At 55.8% G+C, this 24,618-nt stretch overlaps 6 protein-coding genes across 6 annotated transcripts; 3 read left to right on the top strand and 3 right to left on the bottom strand.

Annotated features, from left to right (window-relative positions):
* Positions 1-326: 326 nt before the first annotated feature.
* On the bottom strand, positions 327-2,098 carry C8A04DRAFT_35759 (uncharacterized protein; the record flags this gene model as incomplete). Its single annotated transcript, XM_062783287.1, has 2 exons — positions 327-1,503; positions 1,734-2,098. The coding sequence occupies 2 exons, from the start codon at positions 2,096-2,098 to the stop codon at positions 327-329; spliced, it is 1,542 nt and encodes a 513-aa protein (XP_062638861.1).
* Positions 2,099-2,818: 720 nt separating this feature from the next.
* C8A04DRAFT_26745 (ATP-dependent RNA helicase eIF4A) lies at positions 2,819-4,404 on the top strand (the record flags this gene model as incomplete). Its single annotated transcript, XM_062780031.1, has 5 exons — positions 2,819-2,855; positions 3,036-3,110; positions 3,180-3,248; positions 3,317-3,675; positions 3,751-4,404. 5 exons carry the CDS (start codon positions 2,819-2,821, stop codon positions 4,402-4,404), a joined length of 1,194 nt encoding a protein of 397 aa, XP_062638860.1.
* A 750-nt stretch (positions 4,405-5,154) lies between these two features.
* C8A04DRAFT_35757 (uncharacterized protein) lies at positions 5,155-6,959 on the top strand (the record flags this gene model as incomplete). The annotated part of the gene is made up of 6 exons (XM_062783286.1): positions 5,155-5,205; positions 5,299-5,382; positions 5,835-5,869; positions 5,937-6,014; positions 6,077-6,143; positions 6,210-6,959. The coding sequence occupies 6 exons, from the start codon at positions 5,155-5,157 to the stop codon at positions 6,957-6,959; spliced, it is 1,065 nt and encodes a 354-aa protein (XP_062638859.1).
* Positions 6,960-8,092: 1,133 nt separating this feature from the next.
* Positions 8,093-9,681, top strand: C8A04DRAFT_10624 (uncharacterized protein; the record flags this gene model as incomplete). Its single annotated transcript, XM_062776654.1, has 3 exons — positions 8,093-8,407; positions 8,449-8,976; positions 9,040-9,681. Coding segments are annotated over 3 exons (1,485 nt in total), but the record flags the coding sequence as incomplete, so codon positions are not given.
* Positions 9,682-11,840: 2,159 nt separating this feature from the next.
* On the bottom strand, positions 11,841-13,674 carry C8A04DRAFT_10576 (uncharacterized protein; the record flags this gene model as incomplete). The annotated part of the gene is made up of 3 exons (XM_062776638.1): positions 11,841-12,496; positions 12,552-12,967; positions 13,124-13,674. The coding sequence occupies 3 exons, from the start codon at positions 13,672-13,674 to the stop codon at positions 11,841-11,843; spliced, it is 1,623 nt and encodes a 540-aa protein (XP_062638857.1).
* Positions 13,675-15,310: 1,636 nt separating this feature from the next.
* C8A04DRAFT_35756 (uncharacterized protein) lies at positions 15,311-21,525 on the bottom strand (the record flags this gene model as incomplete). Its single annotated transcript, XM_062783285.1, has 8 exons — positions 15,311-15,352; positions 16,430-17,981; position 18,137; positions 18,811-19,802; positions 19,878-20,763; positions 20,794-21,191; positions 21,299-21,336; positions 21,445-21,525. The coding sequence occupies 8 exons, from the start codon at positions 21,523-21,525 to the stop codon at positions 15,311-15,313; spliced, it is 3,990 nt and encodes a 1,329-aa protein (XP_062638856.1).
* Positions 21,526-24,618: the final 3,093 nt, after the last annotated feature.

Raw genomic sequence — 24,618 nt, 5'->3', positions numbered from 1 at the left:
GACACTCAACAACCTCGCCTCTGCAATGTCGATGGCTTCGAAATTTGTAACCCGATAAGCAAAAGCAGAAACGCTGAATCTCATCTCTGAAAATTCATGACTTCATGCTAAAAAGAGGAGAAGCGATACATTATGTACACGTGTATGACACAGGTGGACCGGAAGAGTAGCTGCTACATACACTACATACAGTAGCTTCACCTCTCCAAGGTGTCCCCGACCCCCATATCCTTGGACAACCCGACTTTACGGAGTATGTACACGTAGAAACACGTGCAGTAAGGTAAAACCGCCATGTGCCCCCCCGCGGCCGGGATCCCGTAACATCAGGGAATCTCGTCGTCTTCGTCCCCATCCCCGAAGCCAAAACTGAAACCAGCCGTCTTCTTTTGGGGTTGATCGCCGGAACTATCACCATCCTCGCCGACCACCGTGTCCCACCGTCGCTTCTTTTCGGCCAGCTGCCTGAGTCCGTCCTCCAACAACTCGGGCCGTTCCTCCCGCAGCCGGCTGACAAATAGATCGTACGGATCAGAGACATCCTTCTCGAATCCGGACACCTGGTCCGCTTTGTCCTTGAGAAAGGACAGAACACCCCCGAGATGGGATTCAGGGACAAAGTTTTGCGTCAGCGCGATCCCGTCCTCGAGGTTTACCACGAGATGCCACCAGCCGCTCGGGACGTGGAGAATCTCGCCCGCCTTGCAGATGCCCTCCCGGCACTCCGGCAGCCCGCGGGCTTCTGCATGGAATTCCAGCAGCCACTCCGCAATGCTGAGCGGGCTGGTCACCTCGCTGCTGTCTTTGGAGACGTACACCCCCGGTACCGCCGCAGACGGTGGGAACATGATCCAGTACTTGGCGCCCTCAATCACGGCGTTCCACGCGCTCGTCGCATTGGGGTCCTTGTGGAAGGTTGACCCGCTGCGCGCGGGGCCGACGATGAGCCATCGATGGGCCGGCCGCTCGGCGCCCAGGAGCTCGAACAGGTCGGGGCCAAAGCACTCCGGCTTCCAATATGCCGCCCCCGGCTCCTCTTTACCCACCTTGAGTGACATCTTCTCGGCAAACCTCCGGTCGAATAGGTAGAGCGGGCTCTCGTCTTGGTTATCCCGCATGTACTGGTGGTAGGTTGCGAATGACCAGTCCACCGCTTCTGCCCGGAATACGACGTCGCCGTAGTCAGAGAGCAGACTCCCCAGCGTCCATGACCCGGTGACTGGCCAAGGCTGAATGCACTTGGTCAAGACAAACGGCTTCTTGCTCCACTTCTCCGCGAACTCGTCGAACGAGAGATCCTCGAAGCGGTCAATCTCGTTAGCCAGCGGGATGTTTTTGGTGTAGTGGCGCAAGGAGATGTGACTGCAGACAAACGGGCGATGCAGCACATCGGAAAAGACATTCCGGCAGTCTACACGGGCCGTTTGCTCAGGGGACAAACCCAGTACCGTAGCTCTCCAAGATCCCCGCCATTCGAAGGAGCACTTGCTGCCAAGTTCCGTTCTAGAGTAAGAGTGTTTGTTAACATATATTTATCGTGACTCACGATACTAAAAAGGTGGCTTGGAGCGAATGGAATCACAGGGGTTGAAAGGACAAACCCGCCGACCGACTAAACAGCTCAGATGTACCATACAAAGGCGAAAAGTGAACATACCATTGGTTCGAGCCGTGCCACACACTACCGCAGACTTATCCTCACCTCACTTGGGAACTACGAGGAAAAAACTTACTCTAACAAGATGGTCTTCCAGATGTCGTCAGATACACAACACGCAAACAAAAATTTGCACGTGTAGCCAAACAATCTCAACGTCCTCTCATCCAAATACTCCAACATCTGCATCAGCATCTCGTCGGGCAAAATCTGCAACACTCCCATAGATCGCCGGGCATCCCCGCCGCCCGAGAAGTACTTGTTGCCTAGCGGTCTGATGCCGAGAGGGTGTGATGGGATCGAGGCCGAGTCGAGGCCATCGTCATCGAGCGTGCCGTTGGTCGCCATTGGGAATGGTGGGTGACTCAGTGGCTGACTCCCATTACCATTCTCATGGGAGGCGCAGCCCCGAGTTTGCCGTTGGTGCGAGGATGGGATCATTATGGCGGGGTGCAAGCTGCCCCGCGGGACTGAACAAGGCTCAGGAAGGGAGAATAAGGGGGGAAAAGAGAGAAAGAATATCGGCCACGATCTGTCACAGAGGTGCTCGTAGTAATGAGGTTATTGTGGTGAAACAGTCGGTGTTTGATCACGATATAGAAAATGATTCAATTTTTCTGTTCACAGGGAAAGCCCAAATTGTGCCGAATAGGAAACAGTACACTAAACCGCGAATAACACGTCTAAGTGACTGGGCCGATAGAAATTTGCCCCAAGTGCGCCGTCCGCCACTGTAGCGGAAAAAAAAAGTTCGATAAGATGCCCCACCAGGCTTTCACCCCACGCTTGCTCGGGCGCTGGCATTGTTGGTCCCCAAGCGGGGTTGTTGCCTGAGGCGGCTGCAAATTCTCCTGCCAAAAGGAATTTTTATCGGCGTCCGCCCACCTTTAGGTTCTTCCTTCTCCTGATCACCACAACTTCCGGAACCACCACATCCAAATACACGTCCTTTTCATAGATTCACTCGTTCTCGGTCAAGCACTGAGAACCTTGAGTCTATATTAATTTTTCTGGTACTCCATTTTCTCTCGAGACTTCTGCAGCACTCGCGCGAGTCGCCTGCGGATTTTTTTTTGCTCGGATACCCCACCATCCACTTCTCTGTTTCTAGATCTAAGCCGGGCTTAGATCTGGAAATTTTTGCAAACCAACACCGCAATCATGGCTACCGACAAGGGCCTTGAGGATGTCCCCGAGGGTGAGTTATCACTTTTCCATCCTGTTATTCTTCCGACACGCTCAGCGACATGATGCGACCATGACAGCGGGGCGCGTTGAGACTGGCGGTCGCAGCGAGCCCCGCCGCACTCTAGCGCACACAGTGCCTTCAGTATTCAGAAAGATGAAAACAAAAAGCTAACATTACTCGGCGACACAGGACAGATCGAGTCTAACTACGATGAGACCGTCGACTCTTTTGACGAGATGAACCTCAAGTCGGAGCTTCTCCGCGGTAAGAGCTCCACGACGGACCGACTCCGGTGGCAATTGGGCATCACCCGCTAACATGATTGGGAAAAAGGCATCTACGCCTATGGTTTCGAGCGCCCGTCTGCTATCCAGCAGCGTGCCATCATGCCGGTCATCAAGGGTACGATTTCACCAAAACAATATTTCGTCTCAAAAATTGGACAGTTCACCGCTAACGCCTCGCACCAGGCCACGATGTCATCGCTCAAGCTCAGTCCGGCACTGGCAAGACCGCCACCTTCTCCATCTCCGTGTTGCAGAAGATCGACCCCAACATCAAGTCGGTCCAGGCTTTGATCCTCGCCCCTACCCGTGAGCTGGCGCAGCAGATCCAGAAGGTCGTTGTCGCCATTGGTGACTTCATGAACATTGAATGCCACGCCTGCATCGGCGGCACCAGCGTCCGGGACGACATGAAGGCCCTCCAGGAGGGCCCCCAGATCATTGTCGGCACCCCCGGCCGTGTCCACGACATGATCCAGCGCCGCATTCTCAAGACCGATGCCATGAAGATGTTCGTGCTCGACGAGGCCGACGAGATGCTTTCTGTAAGTGCCGATCCCGCGCGACTTTTTTTGCGACACAAAATTAAAAGGATTGAAAAGAAATCTGACTGTTGGTAGCGTGGTTTCACCGAGCAAATCTACGACATCTTCCAGCTGCTGCCTCAGTCCACCCAGGTCGTCCTTCTGTCTGCCACCATGCCCCAGGACGTCCTCGAGGTCACCACCAAGTTCATGCGTGACCCCGTCCGCATTCTCGTCAAGAAGGACGAGCTCACCCTGGAAGGTATCAAGCAGTTCTACATCGCCGTGGAGAAGGAGGACTGGAAGCTCGACACGCTCTCCGATCTGTACGAGACGGTCACGATCACGCAGGCCGTCATCTTCTGCAACACCCGCCGCAAGGTCGACTGGCTGACCGACAAGCTCACCTCGCGCGACTTCACCGTGTCGGCCATGCACGGCGACATGGACCAGGCCCAGCGTGACCTGATCATGAAGGAGTTCCGCTCCGGCTCCTCGCGTGTCCTGATCGCCACTGACCTTCTGGCTCGTGGTATCGATGTGCAGCAGGTTTCGCTGGTCATCAACTACGACCTGCCGGCCAACCGCGAGAACTACATCCACCGTATCGGTCGTGGTGGCCGTTTCGGTCGTAAGGGTGTGGCGATCAACTTTGTCACTGCCGACGATGTGCGCATGATGCGTGAGATTGAGCAGTTCTACAGCACCCAGATCGAGGAGATGCCGATGAACGTGGCCGACCTGATCTAAACGGTGGCCTCTTGTCTCATCTCGTGACATCGCATACTCTTTCTCTCCCGACATATCCATCTCTCAATACAAATCTCCACGCATCGGCATCGGCATTTTCACGCAGGACTGAAAAAGGGGGGACACGGTGTTGCTTGTGGGTTCAAGGGAGAAAGAGCTAGGAGTGGGAGTGGGCTTGGGTGGCTTCTGGGTTTTCTATTTTTCGCCCTTTTTGTGGGGGCGTGGCATCTCGTTGACATCCACAAAAGCTCTGACAGGTGATGGGGGGGTTGATGGGGGGTAGATTTGGGCGCATGCACCCTAATGGGCAGACGGTGCAAGTGCCCCGGTGTGCCCTGGTGCCCGCCCAAGGACGGCTGGTTTGCTTTTTTCTCTCGTCTGGGTTTTCTCTGGGCCATTCAGTGCCGCGTGTATGCAGAGTCAGGGAGGTTACCAAAATGCAACGTAGACTGAAACCACGAGGGAGTGAAGTGCATGTCGTCGTGTGGTGCTGTGGTTGGCTGATGTTTGCTGTGATGTGAAGGGCTTACATATGCAAAATGGCTCGAGGTAATCGTCATGTAATGGGTGGTAAATTACCTGAAACATACAGACTAATGTGGGGCTCTTTTCGACCCTGTCAGTTCCTGCTGCTCGATTCAACTGGAAAGCCTCGACCTCCATCCTCCAATTCTCCCACCGCCGCCAAAAGTACAACGCGTATCTCCCAACTGCAAACTCAACGCCAAATACATTCTAAAGTCCGAAGTCATGGAAGGCCTTGACCGTAGCCTTGACGATATCCTTGGGGATCGCAAGCAGGTATGTCAACCCCTTCGTATCTGTATTTTCTTCAAAAGAGAACGACATTGCTTTGACATCGACATTCGCAGATGGCTAACACGAAGTTTGCAGAACAACAGCAGAGGTCCTCGCGGTGGTGGCAATGGCCGTCGTCGCGACAACAGATCTGATTATCCCCGAGATGGCGGCAGAAAGGTGCGTGCCGAATTCGATCCTCTTCCTCCTCGCGAGATAGAAATCAGTTGGATTCCCTCTCTTTTTGAGATTTGACAACACACGAGGACAATTGCTTACTTAGACTCGAACAGGTTGATTGAACCCTCTCTCTCCTCATCCTCCTACTTCTCCTCCTCCTTCTCCACCTCCCCGTGTCGCGTCGCGTCTCGTCCCTCGATCATTCATTCATACCCAAACTCTTGGCTCGGACACACCGCAGCCACTCGCACGAGAATCTCGTTCTTCGGTCTGCACTCGGCCTAGCGATGGGCTTTCGATATGGCGATGCGTAACGGCTCGAATCGAATCGAATCGAATCTTGGCAACTACGATTAAGTCGAAGGGAGGAGGAGGAGTAGAAGGAGAGGTATCCGCTTCTACTTGAATTTTACCGGCTAACGCGCTCCCGATTCCGTTGTTGCTCTGGGTAGTCCTTCAGAGATGACGCGCCGCGCAACCTTGACTCGTATGTACTCTTCCCTGTCTTGGCTTGGGGGTTACTGGGGAGGTGATTGACTGACTGGCGGATGTAGCGAGTGGGTGCACGACAGATACGAGGACTATGGTAGTCGCCGCTCCAGTCATAGACGACGTTCCCCTGAGCCGGCAAGGTAGGGCACACACAAACTCTCCCCTGTACATAAGAGCAGGCTCTGACATGCTTCGACCACAGTGATACCAGAGCAAGCAAGCTCCGAGTCGACAACATCCACTACGAACTGACCCAAGACGACCTCGAGGTACTTTCCCCCTTCCTCTCCCTCTCCCACACAACCCTCCACAACCTGACTAACAACAACACCCAGGGCCTCTTCTCCCGCATCGGCCCCCTCATCTCCCTGGAGATCAAATACGACCGCGCCGGCCGCTCCGAAGGCACAGCCTTCGTCACGTACGAACACCCACGCGACGCAACCCAAGCCATTCGCGAATTCGACGGCGCCAACGCCGCCGGCCAGCCCATCCGTCTAACCCTCCTTCCCAGCGGACCATCGCGTCGTGCCGGCGACAGGAGCAATCCCTTCGATTCTGGCTCCACCGGTGTTAGTGCTGGTGCCGGTCGACCGCTAGCAGAGCGGATTACCGTTCCTGGCCAGGGCCGGTCCCGGTCGCTTTCGCCGCGTCGGGGGGACAGGGAGTCGGATGAGGAGGCTGCGAGGCGCGGGGTGGATCGGTATCGGCCTAGGGGTGGTGGTGGCGGTGGTGGTCGTGAATCGGGTCGGTTGAGCCGGTCGAGGAGTCCGTATGCGGGTGGTGGTGGTGGCCGGCGTAGGGATAATGGGGGTCGTAGACAGGGCGGTGGGAGGCGTGATGGCGGTGGTGGTGGAGGAGGTGGAGGAAGAGGTCGGGGTGAAAGGGGTGGAGGCGGTGGTGAGCGTGGAGAGCGTGGAGGTGGTGCCCGGCCGAAGAAGACGCAGGAGGAGTTGGACGCGGAGATGGAGGATTATTTTGCGGGTGGTAGTAAGCAGGCGGGTGCTGGTGAGGGAGAGGCGGCTGCGGCTGTTGCCCAGGCTCCGCAGCAGGATTTGGGGGAGGATATTGATATGATCCAGTAGTGGTGTGGTGTAAGTGATATCGAAGAGCAGTGAGGAGGATGCCGAGAGAGCAGCTATGAGAGGACCTTGGGCTTGACTAGGACAACCTCTTGTTTTACTGGTCCTTGAGAAAAGGAAAGAAAAATAATGTAGTTGCTAGCCGATGCCGATGTTATATTATACCAGACTGTTTGAGACACAAAGCGTGGACCAAGTGCACGCAGGTTGAAATCGGTCGTTTAATCCTAGGTAAACAGACATGGCATATACCGGTGGGATACGGCAAGAGACTGTTGCAGCAGGAAAAGGTGAAAAGGAGCAATGTTTGTGACTGACTGGCTATCTGTTTGATTTGTTTGGCTTTGTTCGAAGATAGTTATGTGCTTTGAATGAGGTAATTTGGATTAGGTTGGGTCCATCGTAGAGCCCGTTCGTCATATGTGGAAATCATACGCGGAAAGTATTCATGTTAACTAACGAAAACGCACCCAATTTACTAAAACTCACGGTCTCTTCTGCAATGCTCTGGTTTAGGAGGGGGAAGTCTGGTAATATTATATTAGTAGATGCTATTAGTTATTATATATTCTCATACTGGATATACTGCAATATATTCCATCGCCGTGAAGCTGGCATGTTAACGTCCTGGCAAGCCTGGTCGGCTGGGAAGCCTGCTCGGTTACGTAGCTTTCTTGGGCCGTTCCGGGCCGTACCAGGCTGGTACCTTAACCGAGCAGGCTTACCAGCCGACCAGGCTTACTAGGACGTTACTGCATACCACCCTCTCCCTCTTCGGCGGCCGCTTTGGTGGCTTGTCTGGGCGATTTGATTGGTTGTCACATCGCAGCGGCCGCCTGCATTGGCGCCTCGTAGTCAGCCTACTGCCGCCTGCATTGGAGCCTCGTAGTCAGCCTACTGCCGCCTTGTCTCAGAAAAGATATATATATTGGACAAAGAAACTTCCGCTGTTCGCCAAAAAGAAGAAACCACTCGTATCAGGGCCGACTCCATTCAACCACCATTTAAACTGTGCAACCCATACCAGAGTATTCCCTGTTCCCGCGCGATTCGAGATGTCGATCATGTCGTAAGTTGACCTTGCAGTGAAGGAACTTGCCTCGGTACTGACTATTCTACCTTGGTATTTCGGTAGGGCGCCCAGGAAACGGAGAATGCCGCTAGTTCCCGAGCCGTTCGAAAGTGTGGTCATATCGAGGCAGGCGGTTTCCTTGGGTAGTGACTCGACTATGGCCAAGACATGGGCCCGATTTTGCCCGAATCTCAACATTCCACAATATAGGGAGACTTTGAGCGAAGAGAAGAAAACGGAGCTGGATCAAAGGGCAACTAAGTTGTGGAGAAGATCGATTCGTAACCACTTTCAAAAGTCTTCCGAGTTCCGCTGGGAAGTGTGCGCCTGGCACGATGCCTTCGGTTTGATTATGGAGGATGAAGGCCTCAGGATGTCAGTACATCTGCGATTCCCAAAGGTTCTCTAGACCCATGACAGCTGACGCTTGTTTCCTATAGAGACAAGAGGCCATATGAGTATGTGGAAAAGGATGACAGCGGACAAATCACCGTGAAAACGCGAATTCCAGATGGCACGCTAGGCCTGAGAGCATATGACGACTACGACCTCAAACGCGGTTATCCCTGCACTGTTCCTGCCTGCAAAGAGGACCATAGCACCAAAAAACCCGACCAGAGACTTTCAGAGGACCGGTTAAGAGCTATGATGCTCAATCCCGAGTGCGCTCTAATTGTTGATGGCGTGTGGGGAAAGACCGATTTGGTATTCCCGTTTGCGGTTTACGAGGCAAAAAAAGGAGCCTCCAGCTATGAAATTGAAGCTGCCGAGAGTCAGATCCATCACGCTTGCCAGACTTACCTCGCCATGTTGGACGACTTAGCCCGCAATCCAGACAACGTGGCCGAATATCAGACCACAGAAAGCTCCAAGTATCAACTCTTCGCATTCACATCTTGCGGTTCCTATTGGGAGGTTTATGTAGCTTGGAAGTTCCTAGACGACTGTGTAAGTCTAAATAGTGATCTCAATCCCTTATCAGTGGATACTCTATGCTAATATCCATGGCAGTTTGTCGAGACGATATGGAAAGGGGATGTCAAACAGTTCAGCCGCGCATTCGATCTGATCTGTATAATCGACCAGATACACGAATACGCTGCCAAACATCATCGTGAATTTGTCATGAAGCATTTAGAGGCATGGCATACTCGGCATGAAAAGTCTCAGGACGCAAAAGAATACCTTCCCGATGCATTCTTTACAGCATGCGAGGCAATCGAGAATATGGACCTAAGCGACTCCGACGAAGTAGACTCGGAATTAGACTCAACCAGCGGGGAATCTGACAGCTCCAGCATTTCTTTCCACTATGGGGACCTTGACTGGCAACAGGAACTCAATTGGGAGCCTCCGATGTGGTACCGCCTTAAAGCAGAGTCGAAGACAGCCAGACAGGACAAAGTGAGGCAGACACGAGAACGCAACAGAAAGCTTCGTGAAGAGCTCCCTCGCCGACAAAACCTTGAGGGCATATCATTACGAGCCCAAGACCGCCCATCGGAATCACAAGCCGCGAAGAACGAAGCACCAAAACGTGGGCGCGGACGGCCAGCGAAGGCAAGCAGCAGGGCTACGAGAGTAACGAAAACTGCTCCCCCCGTCACCCGCAGGTCCACACGAACGCGAACAGTCACGCGGGGAAAGAATTAAACCCTACCTCAGAGACCTGGTTATTCGAAACGTTGCAGAGTTGTCTATTTTATTTCTTTCTTGTTTTTTCCTCTTTCTGTTTTCTTGTTACAGTGGGTTTATCTGCCTAGAAACCGGTGCGCCTACAGGCATAGGAGTATATGCCATTATCAAACAACCATTTATTATGGAATGACTCACCCCCCTACCTAGGGAGGACTACTAGTCCGTTAGCTTTATTTGAATAGTTAGTTCCAGTTTGAACTGTTTTTACGAGTGGTGCAAAGCGGCCCAGTCGACTGCAAGCCATCCATTCGGCTAAGACTTACTCAGCTTCAGACCCCTGAACTTGGGGTAAATTAACAATCCTTTTTGTATTAGTTATTATTTACCAGTTCGCAAGTAACTATTTCTTAGGTTGAAGTTCATCTTCGAAACTCTGACAAGTCATTGATTCGTGTACGAGTCACATTCTCAGCCTCACTTATCCTCTGTGCTTAAGATATCCTGCCCGTTCTCGATCTCTCTGACCTCGTGTTCGCTGCAATCAACATGACCCGCCTGGCTTTGAGAGCTCGGCCGTTGAAACTCAACAAACAAACCCTTCTGCGCCTGCTATTCAAGCTCCTCTCGCATCTCGCCCATCTCACTGCAACCCAGCTCCAAGCCATCCTCACTCACATCACCCTGTACCCCCCCTTTCTTCCTCTTCCCCCTCCTCCCGATACCATCCCGACCATGGGCACCCACCCTAGCAAAAACGCCCGCATCGACGCCGACCGCCGTCTCGCAATCACCACCCTTCTCTCCCAACTTACGGCTCTACTCTTTCCTTCCTAGCCCTCTTACCCCTCGTTCAGGCTTTGGCGTTTACATGTCATCCGAGCAGAGTTGGGCTCCAGAAAACATGTTTCAGTCGTGACGAACACGAATGCCATGGCTTTACATTGTCTGTAACCCCGATCTATCAAAGATTGCATCTGGATTGAGCAGCAGTGGAGAACCTAGGCAACATGACAAGGACCACCAAGGTCTAATTTCTCCATAAATGGCACGGGATCCGCAGCGCCTGTTATCATTTTCGATCTTAGCTACTAGATAGGGAGTCGCTTCCCATTCATCACAAAGCTTTGACAGATCTGCAACGGACTCGATGAGTCAAAGTTTGAACAACCATCTCATCGTTCTTCACCACAAAACTCATGAGTCAAATGGAAGAACAAAAGCTCATTCCAGCCGCCGCCGGAACCGTCAAAACGCAGGCCAACTCCTAACTTCATTTAAGTCTTGATGCGAGGGAAGTGTTTCCAGACCGCTTTAGCGGCAATCCAGAGCTTCTCGTAAACATCGCATGGCCTGTAACCCTCCCGTCCCCACCGCCACTGCAATTGGCCGTTGGGGCCGCCCTGCTTCCTAGGAGAGGTGATGGTGAGCATAATCTCGTTGTCTGAAGTGGCTGCATATTCGATGTAGGGAGGGGAAAATGGTTGAGAAGGAATTGTGAATCGTGGCCTACCTGAAGAAGCAAAGAGGTTCGAATCTCTCAGCTATTTCCCTTAGACATACCGTCATACACTCTTGGACGGAGAGCTCGGTGTCGGCTTTCTGTACCTAAAAAATAGGTCATTCAGGTTAGCAAGTAATTATGCACGGCAAGCGGTTTCAAAGATTTTTCCATGAGCCGTCGCATCGGGGGTCTCCCGAAGGGGAATAGGTGGGATTGTTGGTAATATGTAATTACTAGCTGAGACGGGGAGGTAACACGCACTGGATTAGACGACCTCTGGAACTTTGACACGCTGTTCACCCACTTCCATTTGCGCTGATTAGGCTGCCCCCTCTTCCAGGATCTCCCAATCGTCACCATCTCCCAGAACCAGAACCCCGACAGTCGAGCTTGAATCGATCAAGATGCCGGTTTTGGCACATCGGGCCACGCGATGCCTCCCAAGGTCGTAGAACCGGAAGTCAACGATGCTACTTTATTTCATCGTATTTGTTTTCCTTTCCGTTCCTATTCGTCCCTTTTGTATCATACAATGCCGTTCATGACCCGGTGCATTCATCTATTCGTACACGACCACATCACAGTCCCTTTACCTTTTTAACCCCCATCTTACACCCCATACATATCCCACTCCCCTTGGTCGCTTACATCCTCGCCCTCGACATGCCTCCTCTCAATCATCCCGCCACTCATCCCTATCCTCCGTCTCCCCCTCCCTCTTCGGCCGATCCAACGACCTCGTAGCCACATACGTCCCCGGCGCATCCACCTTGAACGGCTCCACAGCTTCCCCTTCCCCCTCCCTCAGCGGCGACGCACCAATATACATCCCCCCATAATTCCCTTCCCCTCCATTCTCACTTCCCTTCTCGGAATCTACACCATCATTGGAAACATGATGAACCCCCAACGGACTCGCCACCCCTCCGAACCTCCCCGGATAATCCTCCACCGACGCCGCGCCTTGATTAATATCATACGCCGGCGGCTTAGACGGGTCGGTGCCGCGGGCCGCTGCGTCGGTCAGGGCCTGGTGCGGTTGCAGGTGGTCTGTGCCGAAGACGATGCTGAGTTGGGTGCGGATCTTGTGGTTGCGGCCTAAGGGGTTGGTGTGGATGGGGAAGTGGGCGGGGGTGAGGAATTGGACTGTTGAGCCGGGGGGGAGGGCGTAGTTGTTGTTTTGAGGGGTGGAGGAGGAGGTGGTGGAGGTGTTGCTGTGGAAGGAGGCGATGAAGGACTCGAAGCTTTGGTCGTCGGTTTGGGAGAGCGAGGTATTGGGGTCTAGGGAGAGGAGACCTTGCTTGTCGCCCCAGCCGCCGCCGCCGCTTACTGTTCTCAGTTAGGATACGTGTGTATATAGATGAAGGGGACCGACGCAACTTACAAACTTTGAACAGCCTGGCCCCCCGAGCGAGATGCGAGGGCATGGCATCCGAAACCTCCCACGCCAGCGCCGCCTCCCGCTCAAAGCTATGCTCCCCCTTCTTCCAATCCAGCGTCTCCAGCACCGGCACGTCCGCGACGGAACCCACCTCCGGCTGATCAGCCGCGGGCGTGATCATGGCCCAGACGTCCACCTTCAAATCCAAGTGGTCCTGATCCTCCGCTCTGTACCGCAGTTTCGCCTTTTGGACTTCGAACGACGCCTTGCGCTTCTCGATCAGCGTGGGGATCACGCTCTCCAGCTCCTTGGACGCCGGCTTCGGTTTTCCCTCCACCGTTACTTGGGAGAGGATATTACCAAAGCTGCGGGCGATGGGGCGCGCCGGGGTCAGGGGGATGAGCCGCGTGGTGAGGAAACTCGGCTCGTCGTTGAAGCGGTTTAGTTCGCGGCGTGAGATCACGATGGCAGGCGGTTCCTTTCCTTCTTTTCCTTCCCCGGCCCCTTCCCCTTTTCCTTCCCCTTCTCTATCCTCCTTATTCCCCCATTTCTCTGCAGCCCGCGCGGCAGAAGACCCCTGTTCTCCCAAGATTTGCTTCCCAATCCTTTTGAAGTTGCCCCCGGGCCGGTCAATCGTCCACCTGCCAGCCGCAATCGCAACCGGTTTCCCCGTCGCAAACAACGTATTCGCCAACGGCAAATGCACACTCATGCGCTGCCCCAGCCGCACAACAGGCGGGACCTCAAACCGTAGCGCAGGCACCCCAAACCGCTCATCCGCAGCCACCACCGCACCACCACCCCCCGTCGCAGCAGCAGTCGGCCCCGGCTCCTCCGTCGTCGGAAACACATCCGCCAACATCCGATGAACACTCCCCCTCAAAATCGACACGCCCTCCCCGCACGCATACTTCCTCTGCCTCGCATCCGTCGCCGGAATCGCATGCACCGCCGCCGCCAACACCGTCACAATCCTTCCTTTATCCCTTGCAAACCCCGCCGACCCAACAAGCCCAGTCAAAAACTCCTCGTCATCAACCCAGCGCGCCAGGGAATGGGATACCAAAACGACAGCGGCGTCCTGGTCGTCGTCCTCGGCCTCTTCCGGGCGGGGGGCGGCGCCCATGCGTTTGGCGATGCGCTTGAGCACGAAGTCGCGGAGGTTGGGGGCGAGCGGGGTGGTTTGCCAGTTGGGGGCTAGGCTGCGGATGCGGATGGTGAGGGCGGCGGAGGTGCCGGGGACGCGGTGTTCGATGGCGGGCATTAGACGCTTGGCGCGCCAGCTGCCTTTGGGGGGGCGGATGGGTTTGCCTCGAGGGAAGGTGCCCATTTTGAGACGCGAGTGGGAGGGTTGATGGGATGTGATGTTAACTGCTGAGTTGAGTTTGAGTTGAGAATCGGGGTCGTTCTGGTATTGTGTGAAATATCGACAGTGAATGGTATTGGTGGTTGAAATGTGAAATGTGCAGCGAATCGGAAGAGGTTGATAATGCTTACATAAGCATATATGTATCAAACTTTGTATCAAAATACACCCGACCCAAGAGGAAAAATACACCTCACCAACAACCGCACCTTCCCCCCTCCGCCAGGATATAAGTCCCCTTCCCACTGCTCCAGTCACCATCTCCTCCCAATTCGCCAAACAGCGTGTTTGGCGCAGCGGTATTGGGAGGGGCGCTGGGCTCGCCATTACCGTCGTAAATCGAAATGGTTCCGGGTTCGATCCCCGGGACCAGCGAAGAAAAACATCGGTTTTTCGTAGCTGCCAACCTCTATTCCCCCGGATGGGAATAGGGCTTGGTGGTGAGCTTTTGCTTTTGCTCCTGGTCAATCAATTTGATTCTCTCCTCGCTTGCGAAAGAAAGGAGAGAGATTGATATTGTTTGGTGGAATAGTTGATCGCTGCCTCGAACAGTTGAATTGTAGACGATGAAAGCGGCCTGTAAAACTTATTCGTGACTGAGATATCATTAACAAGAGGGGAAACAGACAACTAACTCCATGACACTACAACAAACGTTCAACCTGCTGAGATTACAGGGTCCCCCATTGCGAGTAACATCTTCCACTGAATCAACATTTACAACCAACAATCGTCAACTATTTTGCTTCTTATCCGGTGACAACCTTAACTATTCTCGGGCTTAATTCATAAAAGCCACTGTCCCTAACCTGCAAAGTAGACCACCGTCATTGTAACCCAGTCAGCCAGCGACGATCAACAAACCACCCAAGCCCCTAAGACAGAAGGGTATTTTCGTCAAGCCGGGGTTCCATTCCCTTTTCTTCTAACGATTCCCATAGATAATTTTGTCAATCAACAGTCACGCCAACATCAAACTGTTTCAACCTGTTGCAATTGGCCCGCACCGGTCGGGCTCTTGGTTGGCTCTCGTCTTGAGAGAAATCCCCATTACCACTCACTGGCCACGGCCATACCTACAAAGGGTTCATTCAAAAAACGGTGATTCTGTGTCGGAATTTACATCGATCTACACCTGCGTTTGCCTAACTCTATACTATCTATACTAATACTCTGACCCACCACCTCTGTAACATCTATCTAGTCTATCCGCCTCTCTCTCTCTCTTTCTCTCACACACAGAACCGTTCTCAACCTTACATACACATCCACCCCACAACCCACACTCGCCTTAACCAACCCGCAGCTCTTCAAATCAAGTCAGCCGTATCCTATCGTAAGTGATATCATAAGTGGTATCATATTGTCTCCCCCCCCGTCTGGTTATTTATGTTATTTATTCCCTGCTCATCCTACCTGGCCCCCTCTTCCTCTTCCTCTTTCCCACGCTCAGTCAGTAGTACACTATCGCCCATGATAATAACCCCCCCCCATCCGATCCCCCACGTTGGAAGGTTGACTTTGCTTGTGTGTCGTTGGTTGATGGACATATGGATGGATGGATGGATGGATAGATGGATGGATGGACGACATGTGTTTAAATGGGTAGAGAAACGGGTCAAAAATTGGAGGCATAGAAACGGGAACCAAAAGAGAGAGAGAGTGTATGTGACAGTGAGAAATGAAAGTGAGATTTCGCGCTTCCGATTTCGATCCCTATTTCGATTCCGATTCCGTCCCTATCTTCCCAGTCCTTGCGGCCCCTGTCCTTGCGGTCCCTGTCCGACTTGTACATACATATCAATTCCCCTCTCAACTCCCATTCCAGCCTTCCGTCCTGTAAATAACTCCCAGTTCCATTCACGCGCCTGAATATCCCGCGCTGTATACCTCCGCCTAGTCCATTTCAAAAAGTCAAAGTACATAACAAGGTAAGAAAGGAAATATGAGTTGTGTAACTCGGTACGTGTGTGTGTATGTCTCGGTATGTGTCCGAGGGTTTGAGCGCATGTGTGTTTCTTTCGGCATGTGTGTGGATATCCGAGTGTTCGAGTGTGTAAAGAACCGTGTAGAGAGCTGTGTGTAAAGAACCGTATCTGCGTGTGCGTGTGCGTGTGCGTGTGCGCTTGTATCGGTGTAGGTGTGTATATCGGTGTATGGGTGTCTGTTTGGCCTCTCCCTCTCTCCGTGTAAATAAAACCCCCCCTCACATAACAACACACTTCCCCCTCCGTTCCCTCTTCTCCGCCTCTCCCTCTCCCAGCCCCATAACACTCCCCTCCACCCTCCCCTTCCCCTTCCCCTTCCCTAGTCCACTTAACCCCCCATACCTCCTCCCCGCATACCCATTCCTCACACTATACGCACCACCACCTCCCCCACCACCAACAGTAACATCCGTCCAAGCGGCCGAACTAGCCGCATCATTAAAATCATCCACCCCCAAACCCCCATTCCCGGCGCCCTTCCTCCCGCGTCTACTCTTCCCCCTCGTCGAACCATGTCGGCCACTGACACTCCCGCTCCACCCGTTTCGTTTGGCGTCGGCCAGGTTCTTGGCTGCCGATCGCTCGGCGCGGCTTTGTTTTCGGCTGAGACTTGGTAGGCGGCGGGAGAGTAAGGAGGTAGCGAGGGAGGTGGGACGGGACGAGCGCGAGCGGCCGGGGGGTGTGGAGGATTCTGGGATGGGGGGAGGTGGGGGGATGGTGAGGAAGGAGGAGGATGCGCCTGATCCGCCGGGACCGCCTGGGCCGGGGAGGCTGCCGGGCGGGAAGTAGCTGTGGTGGGTGTGGTGGCTGTGGAGACTGGTGGGTGTGCCGTGGTAGACTCCCGGAGCGGAGGATGGTGAGTCGACGACGGGGTCGTGCGGGAGGATTTGAGGCGGTGGGCGGAGGATGGAGGCTTGGGTTTGCGGGCGTGGATGGCGTGGGACGGGCGAGTAGATGGGCGTCTCGGCGCGGGCGTCGGACGGGTGGTTGTGGTGGTGCTGCTGGTCCGGGGTGTCGAAGGCGCCGGAGACGCCCTTGGGGGTGCTGATGATGAGGGGCATGTCTTCGGCGGGGGGCAGCGGGGCCCGGCGCGGTTGTGGTTCGTGGATGGTAGCGCGGGCCGGGAAGGCGGAGAATGCGGGGGCTTGTACGGGAGCTGGCATTGGTGCTGGTACTGAGAGTGACGCTGGCATTGGCGCTGGCGCTGGCGTATTCGACGCGGCGCGCGGGCGAGGAAACGAGTAGTGCTGCTGCTGCGACACCGGCCGCTGGTACGAGGTGCGTCGCCAGCCGGGGCCTTCTCCGGGAACGGGCAGAGCGTGCGGGTCAAACGGCCCCGGCAGAGGCCCGTTCGGGAGCTGGAAGCCGGGCATAGGCATTGTCGAAGCGTGTGCTATGCCGGGCACGGGGTGTGCTGGTGCGGGTTGCTGGTGCTGGTGCTGGTGAACCGGCGTCTGGCCGGGATACGGAACAAACGGAGGGGCCTGAGCGTGATTGGCATGCGCAGGGGCCGAGTAGGGATATCCGGGGTTGGTGTTGGGGGCATTGGGGACTGGCCCGGTGTTGATGGGCATGGGCTGGATAGGCCACGTCCGCGAGACTGACAGACGTCGCACGACCGGGGCGGGTTCGAGAGAGTTGATGCTGCCGCTGTGACCGTGTTGTCCGACGGGCTGAGGCACATCGGGGGCGTGAGACACCGTTACCCTCGTATCAACAGGTGCAAGTGTAACCCCACTATGAGCTGGGTGTTGAGGGTGTTGCTCAACACGTTGCTCAGAGTATGGCTGGTAAGGTTGCTCGGGGTGTTGTTGCAAGTGTTGAGGTTGCTGCTGAGGTTGCTGTTGAGGTTGCTGTTGAGGGTGTTGCCCAGGGTATTGCTGGTAATGTTGCTCAGGGTGTTGCTGGTACGGTTGCTCAGGGTGTTGCAAGTGCTGTGGTTGTTGCTCAGAGCGTTGCTCAAAGTGTTGCGGGTGATGTTGCTCAAGCTGTTGTTGAGGGGGATGTTGCTGTTGGTACTGCTCGGCGGTACTCCCAGTAACACCAGCACCAGCACCAGTACCAGGAATAGCACCAGCACTAACAGCGGCAGTAGTAGTACCAGCAGTACCAAAAACCCCAGCAACAGCGGCACCAAAGGTACCAGCCCCAGTCCCAACAATACCCGCACTAACAGAGTTCGCAGCCCCACTCCCAGCACCCGTGTTAGCGGCACTACCACTAGCAGCACTAACACTAGCACTCCTAGCATAAGTCCCACTAACACCATCACCGACACTCGCACCAGTACCGGTAGCACCGGAGGCACTCGCACCACCAACACTAGCACTCCTAGCCTTCCCCAAAGTCGGTCCCAAAGCCGGCGAATCCGGCGGCGACACATCATAGATATTATCCCCGTGCACAAACCGCGAGCCCCTCGAGTCCGGCCGGGCTGACGAGCTCTGTACGGACAAATTCCCTTGCGCAGGCGTAAACGACCCCGGCCCAAGCGACACAGGAACCAGCGAAGCCAGGTCCGGCAGGGGGGAGTCCTCTCCCTCTCCCGTTTCTGCTGCTTGTGATTGTGAGTCTGCTGATGGTGCTGCACTGGGTGTAGGGGTAGGGGTAGTCGCTGCACTCGCCGGGAGAGCCGGGAGAGCTGGGACAGGTGGAACAGCCAAAACCTGAGGAACCGCAGGAACAGGCGGGACATCCCCCCCCATGGACATACTCGGCAAAGGCGGAACAGGCGGCGCAGGCGACGAGAACCGGTTCATTCCCGACCCGGAGCCAGAGCCGGATCCGGCGGTCTGTGCCCGCCGATGCTGATGATGCATTGAGGCAGATGAGTTTCGCATGGCTTTTCTGTCTGGTGTCTCTTCCCCGTTGCCGCGGGAGGCTTGTGTCCCATTCCGATTCCCAGTACCACTCCCAGTAACAGAAGAAGGCAAAGGCGCAATAGAAGCGTGTCTCAAAAACGACGGGAGATCCCCCGGGTCCTCTTTCTGATACGGCGGCGGCGGCGGCACCCAGTTGTCGGCGTCGCTTTCGTGTGGGTGCTCGGCCCGGCCGTCGGCGCGGCGGTAGACGATATGTTCGTTGGCCGCGGCGGCTGCGGAGGGGTGTAGACGGCGGTTGTTGGCTGCTGCTGTGGCTGCGCGGCGGAGGGTGGTGCCGGAGCGGGGACTGGCGTGGGCGTAGGGGGCGTCGAGGGCCTCTTGTTCTTCGATGGATTCTGTTTCGGCTTCTTCGGGGGAGGGGATGGTAGAGTCAGCGTTGTTGTTGTGATTCTCGCTGTTGTTGCTGTTGTTGTTATGACCGCCGCTGCTGTTGGGACCGCCCATCCGCCGTGGCAGAAGCGGATCGTCGTCGTCCCGATCCCCATCCTGCGTCTGTGTCTGTATCGTCGGCAGCGCAGGGAGAAGAGGCATGGCCGGCGCCCGGGAAAGACCACCAGCACCGCCCCTACCCCCGCGGCTCTGGGCCACCGTCCGCCGCCGCACAATGGCCACCTCTGTCGCCATATCACGGTGCTCCTCCTCCAGCACCTCAGGCGCCTCCTGGTTGCCGACCTCGATTGTGAACTCACGCGCCGTGCCGTCCGAGACGCCGTAGTCAAAGTCTAGGATCGTAATACGCCCACCGTCGACAAAGTCCATGTCGAGCGCCTCTTCGTCGGTAACCGTGACCGTCAACCCGCCGTTGGCCGCGCCCGGCGTGACGCCCCGCGCGCCGACCACCAGCCGCTCTTTCATGCTCCATTCGCTAGCCGGAACTCCCCCAAAATCGGCCACAAACTTGGCCGTGTGCACCCCCTCCAGCTCGCCCACTTTACTCCCAGCCACAAACGTGTTGCGCAGCTTGTCGCACAGGATCTGCCACTGCGGCACCCGCGCTGCTGCCTCGCCGCTACCGTTGCTGCCGTTGCCCGTGTCTTGTGGTTGAAGCCGCATGCTCGACCGTACTGACGGGCCGCTGCCCTGCCGTGATAACCCGCCCGAGCTCCCGCTTGTGTTAGTGGTGTTTGTGCCTGTGTTCAGGCCGTCTAATCCGTACTCGACCGGCGGCTCCGGTATGGCATCCAAGTCCTCGGGCACGCCATACAGCCAGATCTCCTTGCCCTGAAACCCGGCCGCCACCAGGTCCCCGTAGTGTGAAGCAGCCGGCAGCGTACACGGCAGCAGCCGGGCCTGCGCGTTCGGATTGGGGTTCGGCACGGGCCCCGTGAAATACGTCGTGCCATTCCGCAGATCGTCGATGCGCACCGCCCGGAACGTCTCAAAGCTGCGGTCGTACGTGAACGCCCACGCGGCCTCCTCGTACCGCCGGCCGTTCTGGATCAGCACAGCATGGCTGCAGTCGCGGCTGGTGTTGGGAAACAGGATCGACGTCGTCCACAGCGCGCTGATGTTGTTGCCGTTGATGTTGAGGTCGGTAGAATCGTCAGCTGCCCCGTGACTGCCCGGGTCGTAGTACGGCGCCGTGAGCACCACCGTGCTGGGCTGCTGCGACGACGCCTGCACCGTCGTGCCCAGGATCTGCGTGCCGTCTGATGAGAACGCCAGCGCGTCCACCCCGTCGCATTTGACCGCCCGCCGGTCCGTCGATAGTGCGCCCGCGTGGATCGCCGATACCTCGATCCCGCCCTCGTACGCGGCCGCTAGCACCGACCCGCAGGGAGACAGCGCGATCGCCCGCGGGCTGTGGTCCAGGATCATCGAGTGTGTCCGCTTCGGCGGCTGCCGGCGCAGATCGTAAATGTCCACCTCCATCTCCGTCACCAGCACCGCCAGCGTCGTCCCTTCGTCGTTGATACACGTCGCTGCCGGCCGCCGCAGGATCTTAAACTCCCGCTTGACCTCGATCGGCGCCTGTTCTTCTGCTTCCCCTTCCGCGTCGGTATCTGTACCCCCCCGCATGTCCAGCACGTGGATCCGCGACGAGTTGTACGCCAGCATGTGGTGGCCCTTGGGCGAGTGGCTGAACTGGATGCCCTCCCCGCCCGGACACGACGACGAGCTAATCGAGTTGGAGATGATCTTGATGGTGGTCTGCCGGGGTCGGAGGTACGCCTCAAACAGGTTGCGCTTGACCTCGCGCGCAAACAGTCGTCGCAGCCGGGGCAGGTCGTCCTCGTCGTTGCCGGCCTTGGCCAGTGCTGTTGCGGCTGTCTTGTGGCTCATCGCATACGACGGACACCGCGCGAGGTGGTAGGCATAGAGGTGCGCTTGTTGCGCGACGCTTCGCCATTTTGAGTTGAGCAGCGCCAGCGACGCGAACCCGTTTGCATCGGTGGCCTCGAGGATTCTAAAAGTGTAAGTATGGGAGTCGAGATATAAAGCTCAAATACATAGAGAACACGAGATAGAGAAAACGGGACATTAGAATAGACAGAGTTATAGAGAACACCGTACTGTTGAATAATCTCATCGGGCAAGCGCTCAAACGCCGTCTCGTCGTCGGGTATCAAAATCGGTTTCTTCTCAATCGACGGTCGTCGGCCTTCCCCCGTGGGTATTGTCGCAGCGTCCGGCGCAGCGACAGGTGTGGTGGTGTCGACCTCGTTGGGGACATCGACAGCGACATCGACGACCCCCGCGTCGACGTGGCTGACCACCTCGAACGTCTCGATGTCCGACATCTCGTCTGTACTGTGGGGTTATGCTCCTTCCTACTCGGCCCTCAACTCGTCAGGTCCACTCCCAAAGGACCTCAGGTTGTCCCCGTTCCCGTAATGGATGCGATCGCGGTCGTAGGGGGGCCGGGTTGTCGTCGAGCCAGGAAAATCATGGGTCGGTGTTGGGGCTCGCCATCGGGTTATTTTCTTTTTCGTCTTCTTCTTTTTTCTTGCCCTTTTTTTTTTCTTCTCGTGCTTCTTTTTCGTTGTGTTGCCGTCTTGGGGTGACACGCAAGAGAAGAAAGTCGTCGGGCGGGCGTGAGTGGGCGAATGAGGCTGAGGCTGCCCCTCGAGAAATGCGCCCAAAAGCGTTGGCGTCTTTTTTTCGCAATCTGCCTTTTCCCTTTCGCGCTGACGCGGACAAAAAGTCACCGCTTCGGCCAGGCTCGGCTGGGCTGCGAGATTGATGCTGCAGGTGGTGAAGGAAGGAAGTCGGGCTGTTGGTGCTTCTGCAGTTGGGGGCACTGTTCGGTTGCAGTTGGCGCTTTGTCGTCGAATGGCACACACAATGCGACTGCAGGGCGGTACGCAAACTGCCCGATTGGGGTGATCGGGTGTTGTTATTCTGTTGGTGGTGTGTTCAAACACGCCGAAAGTCGGATTCTTCAGACGGGAGGGAGGTGAATCGAGGGAGGTGTCCGGATGGATCTGTGCATGTAGTGTAGGTATGGACGAACGGGAAAGCTGCAGAGAAGAGGCCGTCTTTCCATTCCCTGCAGTGCCCAATTTGGAAATGCCCTTCTGCACCACTTCATGCGTTGCGTTGCGGGCTTGCACCTCCAGGTGCTACAAGGGCTCCAACGCAGCGCCGCAACGAGACGGGAACTTTTGGGGGCGCAGGCGTTGGCACGGGCCCGAACGGAAACTCCATGCAACGCTTTCAAGCACTTGAACGGGCTGAAAATGAACCCGGGCTCAGGCCTCAATCTCGGGGGCTTCCCTCACTGGAACACACTGGCCGAATTGGAAAGCAACGACGACGACGCCAAGACCCGGGGTGTCAGCCACCGCCAGGCGCCAGCTCGGGAATTGCCGAAAAGGGTCTGGAGAAACACTCGGGACGAAACGTGAATATCAAGGTGAAAGCAGTGAGAGCAGTGAGAGTAGCGGGAACAGAGTGAGAACCAAGAAGAGGAACTCAACCAAAAACGTGGAAACTACCCCTCCATCCGTACGCCAGCTGCGCCTTCCCTTGCCTCCCGTCCCGTCTGACCCTGAACGTTTCCCTCTTGGGGCTCAGGGGGCTCTCGTTCAAAAGCCCACATATACGCGGGAGGCGAATCTTGCAGAAACCATGCAAATGATCGACAAGCCGCGGCTGCAAGATGCGAGAAACACCGATTTCCCGACCTGTTCTTGTTGACTCGTTCTCAACAGGGCGTTTGCTCCGTGCTGAATACGGGCACAAAGCTGACGGATCCCCAGTCCAGGTCCCGGTCCAAGGCCCCGCCCGGAGATGTCTTCTGGAACGCTCACCGATCGACCGAGGCTCCCGTCGCCCGCCGCCGATGAGCCAGGGAGTCCCAGCCTCGAAATAGTTCGAAACCGTCGAAACCGAACAACCTGGCAGTTGACGTTCGCAACAAACTCACAGGTCGGTTCCAGCCGACTGGTTTGCGCGCAAGCCACTGCCGGCAACCTTGGCTGGGGATGAGGGCTCCCCTGCCGAAATGTTTCGTTTTCTGCCCTGCAGATGTCGCGGATAAAGTGACCTCCAAGAGTTTCTCGAGGTGAATGTTAGACGCCCAAATAACCGCCGGCGGACAGATATATGCGACCTTGAAGCGCAGCCTAGGGTTTACCGCCCTTGGGGAATACTGATGAAATCCACCTCTCGATTCAGTCTGCTCCTCTTCGACGTAGTCTGTCGCTACTCGGACACTGCGTAACCCATTGCGCCTTGCATCGTTGCTGATTGATGAGAGGCCCAGCGAAGAAAAGAGCGACAAAAATAGCATAATGCCCCACTATAAAGTCCCCGCCAACCTTTCCCATTGGACACATTCGACAAAGGGCTGCATGGGCCGGGTGCACGGTCAAGGGCTAAAAACACAACCGGAGCCCTGAAGCCTCCCTGAAAGGTTGCATGTTGCATCTGTTTGTTACATGGACTCGGCAGTCCCATGCTCGAGATTCCAAAGCCAGACCAAACTCACCTCTGGCCTGGGCGTCCACAACTGCATGTTCGTCGTCAAGAGTTATCATTCTGCCGGTAAGCCAGGGGCCCATCCCCAGGCACGGTCGGAGGCACTCTCGGCCTTGACCAGCCTTTGATGCGACAAGGAATCCGAGGGACGGAGCCGAATGCTACCTGGTCAAACATGGTGTTGAAGAAACGTTGGTGACGGACTCAATTCCGCGGCGGCCGTTGGCTCGGAAAGGAAACCGACCCGTGCGGCGCGCCAAGCAAACGGATCTCACCCATCTTGAAATCTGGCTGCCTGTTCATCGTCAAGTCAACATCAAATCAATAGTCTGCTGTTCGGAGTTAGAGCTAGTTTCTCTTGAACGAAATGAATTATCAATGCAAACGAAAAACAGCCCCTCTGGAGATGAGTTCTCAATTGTCTCAGCATACCCGAAAAGGGCAAAAACAATGTGGTGTGCTGCCGCATCAGCAGCTGAAGTGGCTGAATCCTGTTGCTGCTGCTTCGTCGTCTCGAGTGATGCGCTGCGCCGCTCCCTGTTCGGACGGCGGGATGGTGGGGGAGACGAGTTCATCTTGAGTTCTGGAGCTCTGGGCACATTGATCCTTCCCATCCTCATCAATGCAAGCTGAACGATACGGTGGTCCGCGGAGAGAGTCAATCTGCTTACTAGGGTAGGACACTACATTGCACTGAGGTCACCTGACCACCGGTAGTGAACGCCCGGGCAAGCCGCCATTCTCGAGTTCTGATTGGACAGAGTACGAAGGGAGCTTAATGAGGACCTATCATCACGTGATCTCGCGGCGCGTTGTGACGCGCCCTGGCCAAGACAAGCTTCTCCATCACCTTTTGCCACGCGAATCTCGACTCATGTCCGCTGAATAAACTTTTGTGTTCGCCACCGCCG

The sequence above is a fragment of the Dichotomopilus funicola genome (genome assembly GCF_033296635.1).
Source record: "Dichotomopilus funicola strain CBS 141.50 unplaced genomic scaffold C8A04scaffold_15, whole genome shotgun sequence".
NCBI lineage: Eukaryota > Fungi > Ascomycota > Sordariomycetes > Sordariales > Chaetomiaceae > Dichotomopilus > Dichotomopilus funicola.
Note: the sequence above shows the minus strand (reverse complement) of the source record. Positions and strands in the feature narration are given on the sequence as shown.